We start from the raw sequence: 18,120 nt of genomic DNA, 5'->3' as shown, positions 1-18,120 counted from the left end.
AATGAAATTCATTAAGAAAGGACCAAGTTAAAAAAGGCAGGCATGAAACATATGTACTGGAAATGGGTAACTGAGAAAAAAGTTTGGGCTATCACAAAAAGGTAGGCAAAATTAAGATGGCATGCCGAGCTGGAACAATTCATGTTCCAAAAACTGGAATGTAGCAAACTGGATTCTGGAAGGGTTGCAATACATCAGTACATCACAATACACCACTAATTTTAGAAATGTATCTACCAGCTTGCAATCAGTACATAAGTACATCACACTACAATCCATACAATCTATGCAACTGTTTCTGCAATCTATACATTCTAATCAGTACATAATTACTGACATGTAAGGAAGTATATGTTTATGTTCTTTTTTTGCTGCTGCCAGCACCTCTGGTGCATCATCCAGTCGGTCAAGGTGCCTCTGCCGGCGCTGCCGTGGTAGTAGACAAGAGATTTCTTGAGCCCTCGCCGCCGGCATGGAAGATGTCATGGCGGTTCATCTCGTTGCTGTTAGAGCTCCAGCCGTGCGACGGGTCCATGTCAAAAAGACTGACTGCCCATAATTGCCAGTTTAAACCATTCACAATCACAACCAATTGCATCAAAGGATCTCCGCTACTAGCAGCGTGTTCTCCAGCTTCAACTCTCGGTGGCAAATTTGCTGCAAATCCACGACGAATTCGCATTGAACATTCATTTCATCAGCACAAATGGCATAACTTTTTTGCTGCAAAAGATCGATCATTTGTTCTTACCATGAAGTGGCAGTACCTCACGCCACAAATTAGCTGCTGAAAGAAGTATCTGGCCTACAACAACAGTAAAACCACCATTTACACAAATTAACACAAGAATCCCCCCCACCAAAAAAACAAAAGAAACAGACATGATTACATGAAGCCACTTGATTCGAGCAAGTAACTGATCCTGACCTTGTCTTTGCTAAACGTCCCAGCTTGGCGGTGTGGGTAACCTCAGCTGCGGGGGCAGGGGTGGAGGGCTCAGTGGCGTGTGCGGTTCGGCAGCGGGGGTGCAGGCGGGGGCGGGGGTGGTGGGCTTGGCTGCGTGCACTGGGGTTGCGGACTTGGTGGTGGCTACAGGGGCGTTCTCGGCGGTGGGTGCGGGACAGGTTTGGATGGCACGATGGAAGCGGCGACGGGTGTGGGGGTGTGCTTGGCGGTGGGTGGAGTCTAGCGGCGGGTTCGTGGCGAGCTCAGATGGAGCGATGGAAGTGGTGACGGGTGTGGGTTGGGGAATTTAGGTGACTACCTGGGGTGGGAGCTGAGGTAGAGACGAGGTGAGTCGGGGATCTGACTTCATGCCCGCCGGATGAAGCGCTGCTTGAACGAACGGCGAGATTTGAGGTGAAGTCACCGCTGTGAAGTCAGAGGAGCCGAGTCCAAACGGGAATTTTATTCTGAAATCAGCTTTATTGCTCAAGAAATAGAAACAGAAACGACGATAACATGGAACACGTCCTCTGCATCCATTCCTCTCTTGATTGCGAAATAAAATGGATCAGTTTCTATTGATTGAGAAACTGCAACAATTAATGCGTGCCTAATATATGTAACAATATTTGGTAGTAGTAACCCTGCTAAAAGAAGAGAAGATAAGCTCACGTCGGCCTATAAATAACTACCTCAAATGACGAGCTGTGCACAAGCACAGACAAGAGCTAATAATAGAGGGAAGGAGAAATCGGAAATGGAGGCCACGCTGAAGATGTTTGCGTTCTTGTTGCTGTGCTGCCTTTGCAACGGAGGTTTACCTTCCTAGACATCTGTTGCATTATCCATATGTTGAGTTTGAAAAAAAAACTACTACTCCCTCCATTTTCAAATATATATCGTTTAAGAGTATGTACAATATAATCAAACTTTAAAAACTTTATCCATCGATATAAAAAACTTTAAAACCGACGACCAGATAGGCATGACCAATGTAATCGGATTATTTTCATCGTCACAGCCTGACATGCCATGTACGTACACTCTTCTTTAATCTTTGTGTGAGCAGGAAACGCTTACGAGGAATGCAAGCCGTCGGACCTGGCCATCACGCAGATCGTCGTGCCGGGCCACGTCGTCGGAGGGTATCGGGTGTACGCGGTGGCGGTGGAGAACAGGTGCATCTGCTCGCAGGGCGAGGTCAAGCTGGCGTGCCGCGGGTTCAACTCCTCCGTACACGTCGACCCAGCTGGCGTCCTACGGCCGGACGGCGACGGCGAGCTCTGCACCCTCAACGGCAGCCGCCCCATCGCCATGGGTCTCGAGTATGCCGTCAAGTTCTACTACGCGTGGAGCTCCCAGTTCAGCTTCAAGCCCGTGTCGTCCACCATCGCCTGTAGCCCGGCTGCTCCTGAGCCCTCATGGTGATTAAAAAAATTGTATGATTGGTCGGTGGCAGTTCATGGACACTTCTGTTTCTTGGACTGAATAATAATGCTTTTAAAGAGTTGAAGGATTTTCCAAATTTTTATAGCAAATGCAAACTTTTCATCTGAGTGATTCCGTAGGGTTATGTCGCTCTGGTTTCTATTGTAGCAATTAGCCCTCTGAAAAATTGCTGTCAATGCTTAATCCAGTTCTATGAAGAGACCAATAAGACTGACGTATATGATTATTCTGAAAATAATGAGATAGATCTGATTGTTATCGCCTCCGCAGTTGTGTGAAATGCTGTCAAACATGTTGTCTGCAACGGAAGGACCATGTGTTCAATCTTCGAAAACCGTAGTCCCAACAAAAGTTATGCACATATTCCTCAAAATGTTATCCATAGATTAGAGATACATGATCTATATGCGTAGAACTGATCATATAACTAATTTTAATAGGATTTTTTACCATGCGCTTGTACATTAATTTGGGTACATTAAAAATGTTACCCCATCTTACACTTTTAGATTGCAACCATCGTCAATAATATGAAAGTATAGAGTTCTTTACTTCTCATTAAGTATTCGAGTACCCATGACTATTATATTAAAAAGGGCTGATTTGCTCCGTACCATCGCAAAGGAGCCGGAGTTGAAAAATACCATTGCAAAGAACTTGGGTTGAAGAATGTTGTCGACAATTAGTAAACTGTCGATCTTATGAATATGTGATTAGAGTAGGGGATACTCTCTCTTGCCGAATCGTGCACCAAAAGATAGAAATTTATACAGGTTTAGGCTTCTTGAAGGATAATAGCCATACGTCTTGTGTTATTGTATTGATCTTCGAGACAGATTACCAGGGGGGTCTTGGCTAGTCTAGATGGGATATAAACCTAGTCGAGAGTTTCTCGTGCGTAGTCTCGGTGAGATGTCGATGTAGATCGCAATTACAGAAGGCTTGAGGCTCGTTGAACATCCGTTTCTGGCTTGTGACTTGTTTTTACCTTTTTTTTACTCCTTTTCCACAGGGTCACTTGGCTCCGTGTATATATGGGGGTGCCGTGTAGCCTCCAGATTCCTTTCCGAGTAGGATTCCATCATCCTTAAACTTAGGGATAAAATCTCTTGGTTAATGAATACCCTAGAACCCGCGGGCGGTTTTCATACATATAGGGACTCCTTTCCCAGATATAATCATATACTTTGAGTATCTAGGAAAACTCTAGGGGATCCGTATACAGTAGTTTTATATTACTCATCGTCAAGCCCCCCATCAGTACATGAAGTGAGGCTGCGACGGATTAAAAACTTAGCCCAGCCAAGGGAGACATCCTGACTAGTCGTTTCTTCGAGTGATAACTCGAATCCCTGGATAGGATGTACATCTAACCGGGTATCTGGAAGCCCTTGGGTCACCTAGTCGGGAGTTCAAACACCTCCAGATGACTGGGTTAGCCACCAAATAGGTATTTCAACCGAGTAGGGATTCCGAGTCAACCAAGAAAATATCATCCTAGCCTTTTGGGGTACCAAAAAGGACAGGGAGAAGTGACTCCTCGCTTGACGGTTTTTGAAATTTGAACCATCACAGTGGAAATTTCGCGTGGTGTTGAAGAGAATCTTTCCTGGCAGAGGATCATGATGACGTTTGAAAACTATGCGCGTTGATCGAGGTAGTGCACCGGTTTCCCTGGGATTTTGTTCCAACTGTTCCCACATGCGTCGAAAGAGATTCCAAGCATTAAATGTGACGAGATGCTGGCACAAAAAATTGTGGCCTCGAGTTGTAATAAAAAACGTTAGTGGGCTAGTCGGAGAATCGTTAAGCGCCTCTTTGTCCGCGCACGCCCCCTGAGTAGGATTTGACGTGACCTGACCTCTGGCAGACCCTTTGGATTCCGAGAGTCATTAATTTACCAGCCCCGCCATACGGTGCCTAGTAACGAAAGGTCGCAACGACCCCATGGCTTCAGAGTCTTTATAAACCCGGGGTAGCAGATGTTGTCATCCAAAGCCATCTGCTCCTGCCTTTGCCCTTAGCCATGGCATCCTCATCCTCCTCTAGCTCAAGAGATGTGAGCGTTAGACTAGGACAACCCCCAACATCTCCGTTGGGACCCTTGCCCCCATCACCTAAGTCACCTCCACCACTGCCACCGCCACCCCCACCTCCATTGCCAGCGCAGTCAGACTCCTGCGTTGAGCTCATCATTGTCTTCTCTGACGAAGAGGCAATGAAAGAAGATATAGCCGATGAGACTGTTGCCACCGAGATTGAGCAACCGGGTGAAGTAGAAGAGGTGGACTGTGATCTTTCAGAGGAGGAGAATAAGAAGGAAGATGCCAAGGACTCCTGTTCACCTTCTCCCTCCGATGACGATGACGGAGCGGCCAACTACTACATCAGTTGCTCCGACGGGAGGAACCTGAAGCGTAGGCTCTTCTACTAGGGTCTTATCTTCCTTCCTCTCTCGAGTTGTCGTAGGAGTAGAACTTAGGGATGTAGGGATGCTTAGATAGCATCTTTTGGATGTAAAGCTTTTGTAACGTATCTTTTAATGATAAAGATTTCCGCTAAAATCTCTTTACGGAACGCTAGTTCTCTTTCCTGACCCGAATGGCAAGTCGAGTTCCTCGTGAACGAGAAGGGAGAGTTTGATCGAATAGGAACTAAAGGCGTGGTTTAGAACCCTTTCCGGGTAGGAGACAAAATCATCTACGTTGGCATCTTCTTACATTTAGGAACACAATCTTAGCTTCTTTTTTATATACTATTGGAGACTCACCGAATGGCGTGCCAGCACCCGTCCCTGAGTCCCCAGAGCCCCGAGCTATGGAGGATAACATCTCCGAGCACAGAGAAGATCAACATCTGGGTAGAGGACTGGTGGCCAAGGTTGTCGAGCCCCTAGCTTCTGCAGGAGGAAGCGGGGAGGCGGAAGCTTCTGCCTAGGGAGCCCGAACCCAATATCCACAGGTTGCCTTCTTGGATGCAGGAGTAGCGTAGTATTGATGCTATTACAAAGTGCCTTTGAGTTACAAAGTAACATCCCATTACCTTTTCCATCTAAAATAGCTGTTAGTGTCCTACCTGGAGAGAGACAATTTTGGAAATGTCAATACTACCCTACGTTGATGTTCTTCATCCCACACTTCATATGTTGATTAACTCTTATTGGAATCCGAGCATATGCCACCATGAAACATATATGATACACTACTATAAAAAAAATCCTTCACTGCTGGCCCATAAAGGGGTTTCACTGCCGGTTTTAGAGCCGGCAGTGGGCAACGGGCAGCGATAGTCCCCGACTAACATTGCCAGCTTGGGGACCGACAGTGAAGGGGTTATCACTGCCGGCTGAAGGCTTCAACCGGCAGTGATAATCAACTATCACTGTTGGTTGAAGGTTTTAGCCGGCAGTGATAGTCGGGCACCAAATCGATCTTTTGAGACCGAAAACATTAAAAATATATATATTTTTTGCACCCGAGGAACCCCATGCCCCGTGCCGTCGCAAGTCACATGTCACGTGATTTTTCGCGCGAAATACGCGCACGTGCAGTTCGTGGCACTTGAACCCGGAACCTCTCAGCTCGCGCGATACGTCCTTACCATCCCACCACAGAAGTACTAGTGATACTATTAGCATATGCAATCCTTTTGACATCTTCTGTATGAAATTTTAAATGACTATTTGGATATCTAAATGACATCAAATGAAAAAGTTTTCAACTACAAAGTTGTAGATCTCGTCGAGGGTTACAGTTTTGATATAAAGTTTATCCCCATCCGACCTGGTATGAAAAAGTTATTATTTTTTTAAAAATAAACTGTCATCCACTATCACTGCCGGCTCTTGCCACGAGCTGGCAGTGATACCGACGGTGAAACCTTGACTATCACTGTCGGCTCTAGCAGCCAACCGACAGTGATGCTCGACGAGCATTATTGCCGGTTGGTGGTTAGAGCTGACAGTGATAGTCAAGTTTTCACTACCGGCTCATAATACGAACCGGCATCGATACTATCATTGCCGGTTCTTTTTGAATGGCCTTTTTGTGCCGGTCCTTGATACGAACCGGCAGTGATACTCTATCACTGTCGGCTCGTAAGGAACCGGTAGTGATAGGTCGGTATATAAGCCTATTTCTGTAGTAGTGATAATTGAAATATTTTCAATTATAGTTTGAGAAATTAACACATGCTATTGCATACTGAATTAGAATTACTTATGTGATGACCAAGATCTAAGAAGTAGAACCTACTCATGCTAATGTGCTATCTTTGTATCTCTATTTTCGCAAGAGTAGCTTAACAAAATAATAGAAATATACTCACACTACTAAAAAAAGCACATATTAGACGGCTTGTGATTAGCCAAACAGTTGGAATTGTCTGAGATAATTGCTCATCTTAGATGGTTCCACCCTAGAATTGTCTGGGATACTATCTCAGACGAATCCCAACTGGAACCGCTAGAGGTATCGACATTATGTTTGACGGTTTCAATTCAAACCCATCTGGGATAATTCCCCCCCCCCCCTCCCCATTATAGTTGTAGCTCCGACAACCACAATTCAGTTTGTCTGAAACAGAATGGCAGAGGTGGCGATTTTGACCAAATTGCTCCAATCAAACTTCAAAATTGGGTGGATTTGGTGGATCCTCTTCTCTAAGGTAAGTGCTTATTTGCAAATTTGTTGTAGATATCTTTAATTTGAATATTAATTAGATCTAGGGCTTCATGGAGTTGTCTTTTTATGATTTTTTCTCTATTTCAATGAAATTTGTCATGGTGGATGAATCTATGACTTAAAGTCGTATGTGATACTGTTTATCATAGACGGTTTCTTGAACCGTCTGAGATTGTGGGCCATTATCACTAACATGGTTTCCGAGCCATGTGAGATGTGCCTGATGTAAATCCGAGAGCAAATCTATTTGCATGGAGAAATCTGAACCTAGGCATGCAGAGAAGAGAGAACATTAACACATAGGGGGTTTACTGACTTCTGTAAGATTCTCTCTCTAGAAGAGTGGCTCTAAAGGCTGTTTTGGACGGAAAAGTGACAGAATAGCATTTTGCAGCCCAAAGGCGCATTGCGATGGCATTCTTCAACCCAACTTCTTTGCGATGGTGTTGAGCTGCAACATTTCATATGTGGCTTCTTTTGGGTGTTGAATACTTGGGCACGCGCGCATATATATGTGTGTGTGTTTAATGGACATGCACACCGAAAATTAAATTTACACCTAAGATCACACATTTTAGAAGAAAAAACTCAATCAAACAAGTTCAACAAATATACAAATTCAAAAGAAACAAGTAATAAAACCCTAAATGAAATAAAAAGGTTTGAGTTAATATGTTGTGCAGTACTGCACCTATAAAGAGATGATATAAGGGGTAGAGTATATAATTAAGTAGCTTAGGCTACTCCCAATACTCCATCTTAGCTTATGTGTTGGTTATTAAATGTATATCCACGTAGGATGAAAAATAATGTGGCAAACAATTAAATGAAGAAATAGAAAGAGCTAATGTCTTATAGAAGAAACAAGTTAGGCTCAAAATCCAAGAGACAAGAAACAGCCAAATATACATTAGGGGAAAGATAGTGTCCTCGATACATATTCTCGTATTTATCTATTAGTAAAAAAACTCTCTAGATACAAGTAATAGAGATTATGCATTAGGAAGGTTGTTTCTTAGCATGTATTTCTTACATTTTCTCTCTTTTAAGAAATAGTTATAGACATCATGCATTGGGAGTGGCCTTAAAAATATATATATACTATAGAGAGAGAATGGTGAATGGCCACGTTATATAGCACCCACTATAAGGAAATGGAGTCTCATCAATTTTGGCTAGTCTAAGATTTGATGCTAAGGTGGTGTAACATAATTTAGTATTTTTATTACTCAAATAGAATGTATGCATTCTGGCCTTACTAACTATACACTTATATCCGTTAGGTTCGATGATAACTAATTTCTTTTGCTCCCTTGGCTTCTCACTCGTATCCTTGTATGTACATGCTCTATTACCTTCAATGTGAAGGCCGGTAAGGAGCCGGTCACAAAATCTTAGGTCAAAAGTAGACCATACCTATTAAGATGACTCCTTCCAATAGCTATTGTATGTACTAGTTGGAAAAGAAGACATCACTTCCCTTGTGTCAGGAAAGTGATCGAGGCATGCTTGGATTAAGAGGGATCGGGTGCAGCCGTCACTAGATTGCAAAATGTCGTTGCTGCTAGTATATTATTTCTATCGGCATATATAAGACCACCGGTCATCACTGGTTACCCGCCGTGTCCACGAGCCTCGATAAACGAATCTTACCGGTAGATGATGTATATATAGTTCGGAAGATTCTTAGTCAAATTTGGTATTTGTTTCTATATTTCAGTCACATTTAATCCAAAATTCAAATTTATCGGCCGCCACTACTACAGAACATGCAATAAGTAGCGTCTCATCATGTCGGTTGTGCCGGAACCAGAACTGAAAAAGTATCATGCCGGTTCTTAATCTTCTGTACGCGAATAATGATTAAACTGCTAAGAACCGGCACTGAAAACCAACTATCAGTGCCGGTTCTAGCCACAAACCGGCACTAATAGTTGGTTTTCAGTACCGGTTCCAGAACCAACCGGCAGTGAAGCGACCGGACTTGATTCTTTTCATCGATCTTATTTTGGCTCATAGGCTCGAGTTTGGCTTCGGCCTTATCTATTCCACACGCCAGTCCAACCTTATCCCTCCCTAGCCCCACCCCAGCTCCTCCCCACCGGCCACCGGCCACCGGCCCTACCCAGCTCCTCCCCACCGTCTCTACCCACCAGCCACCACCCCTCCCCAGCCCCTCCCCACCGGCCCTCCCCACCGGCCACCGCCCATCGCCCCTCGTTCACGGACTCGGCCGACAGGAGAAGCTCTAGCTCCAACGCCGCCTGCACCGACGAGTGGCCGCCAGCGGCGACGAGGAAGCCGGGCTGCTGCGCATCCGACATCGAGGTGGCCAAGTAGCAGCACAAGCACAAGCGCAGAGCAGCCTCAGGTGAGTGATTTCTTCTAACTGCAACATCTCGGTGGCGAAGTAGTCTAATGTGCGCGCGCCTTGTGTTTCAACTAGCAGAGATGGAGATGATGAAGGAGAGGTCCGCGATGCTGCTGCTCGGCGAGGACATGTCTGGGAGCGGCAAGGGCGTCTGCACGGTGCTCGCCATCTCCACCGGTCACCTGCTCCGAGAAGAAGGGCCAGCACTGCATGGGATTTGTGTATCAATTTGTGTGGATATGTGTTGGACTATGTATATTTGTGTGGATTTGTGTATCCAGCGGCGACGGTGCCCGACGGCAGTGGCGACGGGAGCGGCATCCGAGCCGGCTTGGAATGGCTCGATTCTGAGCTGGCTCGGATGCCGCTCCCACCACCGTGTATTTTCTCTTTTTTTATTGTTGAGAAATGGCAACAGTGTCGGGTGGGCAACCGGCATGATACTAACCGAGTATCAGTGCCGAGTAAAGAGTGCTGGTTGAAAAACAGGCACTGAAGTTATTTTTTTAACTAGCACTCTTATGCCTTTTTGCAGTAGTACGTTAATCGGTTCTATCGGCCTTATCGGTGAGAAACGATAAAAGTTTCAAACCAATTTGTAACACACTGGTTGATGCTTGATTATATTCGGGGGACAATTTTGATGAGAGCCTAATCGAGCTGCTTGAGTCAGGGAGGCCGGAGCTCAACCGAAAGGGATGCCCCAAGTGGACCTAGTTGACAGTCGTTGTAGCTCATGTTGGAAATATGCGATAAATATTAACTCCAGATTTTATAGGAGGAAAACTACACTACACGTTGGAGCTCCACAAAGGATATAATCCCAGTCGGCACCCGGTCATGGCTATTGAGCCACCAAGTCACAAAGATAAGGCCTCCACTCGGATGAGCCACCAAGGCAAGGTCTCACCACTATCCTCTCTTCCGGTTCCTCGCCGCCGTGATCACTTCGGAGCTTGAGCCACCAAGGCAAGGGTCTCCGCGTCCCCGTATACGTGTCTTGCCGCCGCTCCACACCAAGTCAGAGGGTCAACAAGCTTGAGAAACTCCGGCTCAAGTTGCCGGCAAGTCACCAAGACTCCAATGCGCCGACGTACCAAGAGGTACAAGCTTGGATCACTCCTTGATCCTCTCTCAAAGCCGCAGCACCTAGCTACAACTCTCTCTAGGCCTATAAGCACTAATTACTCGCTAATCTTTGTGCTTAATCACCTTGGATAATCACATTAAGCACTTTGGTGGCTTGGATGTCTTCTCAGGTGTATATGAACTTCTCTGGACTGCAGCACATTGCCACCCCTCCAAATGACCGAGTGGAGGGGTATTTATAGCCTCAACCCCGTGGATTAGCCGTTAACCCAATGGCTCTAAAATATTGTTTAACACCGGATGATCCGGTGAGAACAGTAGTACTAACACCGGATCATCCGGTCAGTACACTCTCAAAAAATTAGCCGTTGGAACTCCACTCTGAGTCACTATGACCACCAGACATTCCGGTGTGCCTTCAACTCCATCGCCGGACCTTCCCGCGTTTGTATCTTCCTCTGTCAACCGAGCCACCTTCTTCTCTGCACAAAACACTCCGGTGTTGCTTTGCTTCATCGCCGGACATTCTGGCGTGTTCATCTTCACCAGCCTTCTCTTTTACATCTTCTCTGCACAAAATGCTCCAGCCTTCGTATCTTCTATGCGCCGGACCATCCGGCGAGCTTCAGTATTTCTTCCCTTTGATAATAATGCTCCGGTGCTTCTGCCCATGTGGCACTAGATCATCCGGTGAGGCAAAACTGCCTCTAAACAAAAAGCTCATGCGTGTTGAACTCCCTATGCCGGACCTTTCGGTGTTAAAAAAAATCCTTGGGACTTGTCCAATTCATGCAATCTTCGTCCCGGCTTCGATGGCTTCTTCATGTATTGCATCCATGAGACTTACTAACATATATTCTTGATAAACATATTAGTCTCATTGACTATATTGTCATTAATCACCAAAATCACAATCATGGTCTAATGGGACCATTTTTGCTACAACTAGTTTTGGAGATCCACTACTATAGAACATGCTATAAAAAGCGGCTCATCAGAGTCGGTTGTGCAAAAGCCGCCACTGAAAATGCAGCATTACCGGTTCTTAACCTCCCGCGCCTAAATAGTGATTGAGCCGTTAAGAACTGGCACTAAAACCAACTATTAGTGCCGGTTCCAGCCACGACCCGCCACTAAAGGTAAGCCTGGACCCGAAACTTCTATTCAATCGGCTTTTTTCTCGCAACCCACATGCCAGTTGGGGATGGATAAGACCGGCCGGGCTTTTTCCCATGCGTGTGGCTCATAGAGGGAGGGAAAGAGGGAGAGAAAGTGAGGGAGCCGGAAAGGAGGGAGAGGCCGGTCGAAGGGAAGGGAGCCAGTGGAGATGGGGGCTCACAGGCGGCGTGCGCGCGTGGACCTTGCCAGCGGCGCGAAGGTGCAGAGCTGAGAGGGCAGGTGAGCTCGACGGCGGAGAGGAAGACCAGTCTGGGAGAGCTCATCAGCGACGGCCCATCCGTGACAACGCGAGAGAGGGCACGCGGGAAGGTGTGACGTGGCGCGCGGAGGGACAACGCTCATGCGAGCGGCGTGGCATGGCATGACGACGACGCGGCCGAGCGGTGCGGTTGGGATGGTGCCGCGCGATGGCGCGAGCCGAGAGGCGTGAGCTAGGGGCGCAACGCGGAATGGTGGAGCTACCAGCAGAGGCTGGGGCTGAGCGAGATCCCCAGCCTGACGACGCAAGAGGCAGGCCATGGCAACTCGGCGGGGAGCAAAACGCGGCGGTGGCGGCCGAGACGGCATGCACACGGGCGGCGCGGACTAGTGGCACAGAACGCGGTGGGAGCACATTTGAGTGGCTGCACAGTGAGGAAGGGAGCGGCAACGAGACACAGAGTGTGGCGTGGGCGGACAGATCGTGGGGCGGTCTCGACGGTCGGATCCGTGGCTTTTTTTTCTTTTTTTCTCTAAAATTACATCAGTGCTGGTTGTGAACCCGACAGTGATAGTGCTCGACTATCATGGCCGAGTGTTTACTGCTAGAATCAAAACCGACAGTGATGGCAGTTTGAAACCGGCAGTGATCACGGTTTTTGTAGTAGTGATCCCACCCTCCTCTTCCTCGGTGGATGGCGAGAGAAGAGGACAACAATGTTGCGGCATCAAACTAAACAGTGTAGCGCGCTCTCGAGAGAGAAGAGGAAAAAGATGGCAAAAATGAGAAGACAAAATTAGTGAGAAAGCAATCAGGACGTCTCCTGTTATCATATAGCCATGAAATGGCAGTTTTTGACTGTCACAAATGGCTATTAATGGCAATCAAATCAGGCATTTAATCTCATAAAATCGCAAGAATAAAATGCCATATTTACCTGAAATTACCAAAATAAAATGCCATATTTACCTCTGATTTCAAATGGCTGATTAATCGCATTAAAACAAAATAAAATGGAAAAAAATATTGCATGATTGGCTGCCATATTTACACGTACTTGCCGTGTATGTGTGTGTATAGCTAAAGTGCCTATCTTTCTCCCTCCCATGTACTACTACAGAATTAGGCTTATATGTCGACTTATCACTGCCGGTTCCTTACGAGCTGGTAATGATAGAGTATCACTGTTGGTTCGTATCAAGGACCAACACTAAAAGGTCATTCGAAAAGAACCTACGGTGAAACTTGATTATCACTACCGGCAGTGAGATCTTGACTATCACTGCCGGCTCTAGCTACCAACCGGTAGTGATCACTGCCGGCTCTAGCCACGAGCCGGCAGTGATAGTCAAGTTTCACTGTCAGTTTATAATACGAATCGATAATGATAGTATCACTGCCGGTTCATGGCTAGAGGCGGCAGTGATAGTGGATGATAACTTATTTTAAAAAATTCATAATTTTTTCATAAGAAGTTAGATGGCGACAAACTTTGTATCAAAATTATAGCCCTCGACAAGATCTACAACTTTGTAGTTGAAAACTGTTTTATTTGAAGTCATTTAGACATCCAAATAATCGTTTGAAGTTTCAGACAAAAGATGTCAAAAGGATTGCATATGCTAATACTATCACTAGTATTTCTGTGGTGGGATGGTAAAGACGTATCGCGCGAGCTGAGAGGTTTCGGGTTCGAGTGCCACAAACTGCACGCGCACGTATTTCGCACGAAAAATCATGTGACTTGTGACTTGGGACGGCGCAGGCGTTCCTCGGGTGCAAACACATTTTTTTTTTAATTTTTCCAACTCCAGAAACATCTATTCGGCGCCCGACTATCACTACCGGCTGAAGCCTTCAACCGGCAGTGATAACACCTTCACTGCCTTCAACTGGCAATGATAGTCGAGTATCACTGCCGGCTGAAACCTTCAGCCGACGGTGATAACACCTTCACTGCCGGTTCCCAGACCAGCAGTGATAGTCGAGATTATCACTGCCAGTTGCCCACTGCTGACTCCAAAACCAATAACGAAGTTGGTTTTAGAGCCGACAGTAAAACCCTTTTTTTTAAGTAATGATGTTTCCATTTTAGACAAAGAAAGAGCCAACTATTTAAATACGTGTAACTCTCTTTAAACTAGCAGTATAAGACTATAGTGTACGTACTTTGAAATTTCATGAATACCACAGATAGACCAATTCCAACAGCTCACCGGAACGTCGTCTACGGCACCACCGATTTCAGCCACGAGCGCTGCTTGCCGGTAACTTCGCCATGATGACTAGGTAGTAGGTAGCGTCAGCGTCCAGTGCTGGCCTTTGGTTGTGATGGCACAAGTCGTCGCTGCAGTACAAGGATTTCCCAATCCAATGGCGACTGCTTGCTTACCTGACGGTGACAGACCATTGTCGCTACAAGGAATCTCTGGTTCATCGCATGCAAGTCGTTGGACTTGGAATTAATGGACGACCGCGCACGCGCCGTGGTCTTGTCGCCGCAGACTTCGTATCCAGGGGAGCTGGTCGATGCTGACATGGACGTGTCAACAAGTGTACTGTCCTCGCGAGCCCGCTGCACTTCGGTTTATAAATAGGTGCTCCGAACCAGCAATATTTCTTCATCATCAGCAGCAGTAGCAGTGACGTTCGTTACCTCGGCCAACAAGGTACGTACGTACTCACAGTTTTGCTAATAATTCATTTCTGCGTACGTACGCGTGTTTTGCTTATAATTGTCCCAAAATAGTTTTAATCAACTGAACAATATTTTAATTATCATCTCCAACTTACATGCACGCGTGCTTAGTGGGAGAGGGAGAAAAAAAATCAAAATCCATGTATTCAGTCCAAAAGAGAGAGAGAGAGAGATTGCTAACTAGTGAACATCTAGATCCTTAATTATGTACTAAACACTAAAATTATTGCAGTTTTTAAAAAAAAAATGAATTATGCTTCAGAAGTTGTGTCAATTTCTGAAAGTTGTTGCTAGTTTTAGAAATTGTTGCAAAATTTTCAAAAGTTGTTGAACTAGGTTTTAAGAATTGGCAACAGCTTGACAGGTTTAAAAAATTGTTTAATTATATTTCAAGAATTGTTGTCTGGTTTTTAAAAGTGTTAAGGTGGTACAACCATTTGCGTACAACTCCGTTATAACCTTGTATTTAAACTATTAGATGCATTTACGAGGCACCCGAAGTGATTTTTCCAGGCTTTTGATCCGTACTTGTACTTTGAGTCATAAGAAAATGGTGGTACGTAAAGCAGTGCTTGATTTCCTCTCCTATATATATATGTACAAGGATCCCTTTAGATGTATACATTGCCTTGTATCATATTGTACTACTATATCATTACCACGTACAAATATCCATGTAACTTAAATAATTACCAACTATCGCGGCAGCATGATCCCCTGAATCATCGCCACGCCCTCATTATATCTGGAGATAAATAAATGTCGATCTGATTTGCGGGGTGCTTGTGTGCATAATTCAGTCATCGCCTCTCTTTCACTTCAGGAAGAAAAAAACATCTTGGCCTCGACCACCACCTTAATTTGCAGCTAGCGTACGTGCGTCCTCATGTACGGATCCAGATGCAATGGGACCATGGACACGCCAAATGGTTCCAAGGCGGTGACCCTCCTGCTCCGCCTGTCCACGCTGGCGCTGGCGCTCACCTCAGCAGTCGTCATGGCCACCGCGAGCGAATGCACCATCTACGGCGCCAAGAACACCGTCACCTTCAAGGACTACCCACCCTTCGTGTACGTATACGTAAACTCCATGGCTAGATCTCACGTCGTTGTACGTCCTAATAAACCTATATACGTACGTACATGCATCAATGCATGCATGCATGCTGATCACGCGCACTTCATCGGTGCAGTTACTTGGTAGGGTTCAACATCACCGCGGGGATCCTGGAGGCGGTGGCGATCTACCTGCAGCTCGGCAAGGGTGACGACGAGGAAGAAGGCCCCAAGCTCCCCCGGATCCTCCTGGTCGTCTTCGACGTGGCCGTGCAGTCGCTGCTCTCTTTGTCGACGGGCGCGGTGTTCGCGGCGGTGGTCGCCTACGGCCCGCAGATCAGCGCCTGCGCCGGCGCCGCTGGCCGCTTCTGCGAGCAGGTGCACAGGTCCAAGCTCCTCTCGTTCGCCGCGGGCACCTCCGCCGGCCTCGCCGCGGTCGCCAAGGACGTCCCGCTGCCATTCTCCGTATGGCCCGCCTCGTCAGACTGAGAATTTGTCAGTGCATACGTATGTATTCGGCGGCTGCAGTTAGTAGTCCATAATCCTTTTTCCTCTTTTTCTCAATCTTTTCAATCTCTATAGTGTCTTCGAGATGATGTGAAGCATATGAATGTGCCTCTAAACTGCTTTGTGTCTTCAAATTTAATATTTATACCAAATTTTGGGTGGGAGTGCTGCTTGTGTTGATCCATTTGGCTAAGCTATAATGATGTTTTTTTTACAACAACAACTTAATTCTTATACTAAAGATATACTTAGCTAAGTGTCCATACATTGCAATAAAAATATAAATGCGGATACGTCATGGGAATATATGGAAGGCTTAATGTGAAAATAAATGGCTACATGCTGAAAATTAGGAAACTGACATAACTTGTATGCACGATCTTGTCGTTTGGAAACATGGACGCCTGGTTCTATCCGAGCGACACCTCCCCTGCAACAACGTCGCTGCAGGGAACCATGGACATTCCTTCTTCAGCGCCACCGACCTCACCGTCACCAACCGCACAACCATTTTCCTTGACGCACGCCTGCCTTGTTGATCCATCAACCTGTTGATGCGGAATTGGGCAACGCCTCACCAACACAGGTCCGTCAAGGATACTTGCCGCTTTTCGCAGTGACACACGACTTATTTACTAGCAAACAAGCAAATGTTTCGACTGGCAACCTTAGGGATCGCCGCCCGAACGATTTACAAGCAAATCGACAAAGGACTACCACCCAAAACACAGGGATTCGAAATAGCAGCGAAGAACTAACCCTAAATTGCAGAAAAGTAAAGGCAAAATGAAAAGTAGATGCAATAGATAGTACGATTGACTGATGGATATGCAATCGGCCTCTGTCGGTGAATCAGGAACCGGGGGTCCCCAAATCCCGAGGCCGGGCCAGCAATCCGCCACGTGGCGCCATCCCGCGGGGTCGCCTTCGCAAGGCAAAAAAGATTAAGTCCCAGGAGAGGGCGCTCGGGGCCGCAGTCAGTGGTCCCCGAGTACCCAGGTTCCCCGATGATCTACGAAGTCTAAGTGCCGGGAAGAAAGTGCTCGGGGAGGTATACGGTGACCCTCGAGCACCCGAGTCCCCCGACGACCAGGAAAGCTAAGTACCGGGAGAAGTGTGCCCGGGGCCGCGAGCGGTGGCCCCCTGGGCACCCGAGTATCCTGAGGACTCACTGAAGAAAGTTCCGGGAGAGAGTGCTCAGGGCTGCGTGCAGCGGCCCCCGAGCACTCGGTCCCCCGAGGATCCGTACAAGCGTGCCCGGGAGAGAGTGCTCAGGGAGGTGAACAGTAGCCCCCGAGCACTCGGTTCCCCGAGGACCAAGAAAGGGCATTCTCGGGAGAGAGTGCTCGGGGAGGTGAACAGTGACCCCCGAGCACTCGGTTCCCCGACGACCCAGGAAGCCCACTGACAGTGGCCCCCACAGGGGCCCACTGATGAGGTGTCAGCCAGTCAAAGGCCCGAGGCTGCATTTAAGAGCGCGCGTGGCCTGTCACCTCCAACTGCTCCCGCCACGCTCGGTGTCTGTTCCTGCCACATTCTGCTAGAAGGGCGTGGGGACATTGAATGCACGGGTCCCATCCCATGCCATCCGGCACGCCTCGGCATAACGTCGTGAGGGCCGAGGCGTTCTGTCTGCCGCGCTGCTATGGCAGGAGAACAAGACAGGGCGGGCACGCCGGGCCGCTCTACGGCTGCCCGGTGGGCCCTCTCCACGGCGCCCGTTGCCAGTGCATTTATGGTGATGGATGACTGGGCGTGGGGCGCATTTTTCCACCCCCGGTCACTTCGCACAGAGGCTATGATGACGTCCTTTCCATTTATGGTGCCTTGGAACTCGTGCCCTCTCGTTCGAGGCACGCTACTGCCGGCGGGTATTTAAAGCAGCCGGCAGCACGAACAAAGACAGGCTCAATCTCGGAACAATCTCTGAACAAGCTCGACAAG

General features: G+C 47.1%; 3 protein-coding genes across 3 annotated transcripts in view; all 3 read left to right on the top strand.

Moving 5' to 3' along the window:
* Nucleotides 1-1,703: 1,703 nt before the first annotated feature.
* LOC133886404 (uncharacterized) lies at nucleotides 1,704-2,374 on the top strand. Its single transcript, XM_062326117.1, has 2 exons — nucleotides 1,704-1,761; nucleotides 2,016-2,374. The coding sequence occupies exons 1-2, from the start codon at nucleotides 1,704-1,706 to the stop codon at nucleotides 2,372-2,374; spliced, it is 417 nt and encodes a 138-aa protein (XP_062182101.1).
* Nucleotides 2,375-6,979: 4,605 nt separating this feature from the next.
* LOC133886403 (protein YIP4b-like) overlaps nucleotides 6,980-18,120 on the top strand; it is a 30,832-nt gene continuing 19,691 nt past the window's right edge. The window contains exons 1-2 of the mRNA XM_062326116.1: nucleotides 6,980-7,060; nucleotides 9,158-9,275. Coding sequence (XP_062182100.1) covers nucleotides 6,980-7,060; nucleotides 9,158-9,275 — 199 coding nt within the window. The remainder of the gene's footprint in view (nucleotides 7,061-9,157; nucleotides 9,276-18,120) is intronic.
* LOC133886214 (CASP-like protein 1U2) lies at nucleotides 14,523-16,292 on the top strand. Its single transcript, XM_062325942.1, has 3 exons — nucleotides 14,523-14,584; nucleotides 15,437-15,684; nucleotides 15,807-16,292. The coding sequence occupies exons 2-3, from the start codon at nucleotides 15,500-15,502 to the stop codon at nucleotides 16,156-16,158; spliced, it is 537 nt and encodes a 178-aa protein (XP_062181926.1). The 5' UTR covers nucleotides 14,523-14,584; nucleotides 15,437-15,499; the 3' UTR covers nucleotides 16,159-16,292.

The sequence above is a fragment of the Phragmites australis genome, chromosome 12 (assembly GCF_958298935.1).
Source record: "Phragmites australis chromosome 12, lpPhrAust1.1, whole genome shotgun sequence".
Lineage (NCBI taxonomy): Eukaryota > Viridiplantae > Streptophyta > Magnoliopsida > Poales > Poaceae > Phragmites > Phragmites australis.
The sequence above is the reverse complement of the archived record's forward strand: the minus strand, read 5'-3'. Positions and strand labels throughout refer to the sequence as shown.

Coding starts and splice junctions, on each gene's coding strand:
- LOC133886404 (XM_062326117.1), top strand. CDS start 1,704: ATGGAGGCCACGCTGAAGATGTTTGCGTTCTTGTTGCTGTGCTGCCTT. Junction 1,762..2,015: donor GTGCTGCCTTTGCAACGGAG/GTTTACCTTCCT, acceptor TTGTGTGAGCAG/GAAACGCTTACGAGGAATGC.
- LOC133886214 (XM_062325942.1), top strand. CDS start 15,500: ATGTACGGATCCAGATGCAATGGGACCATGGACACGCCAAATGGTTCC. Junction 15,685..15,806: donor AAGGACTACCCACCCTTCGT/GTACGTATACGT, acceptor TCATCGGTGCAG/TTACTTGGTAGGGTTCAACA.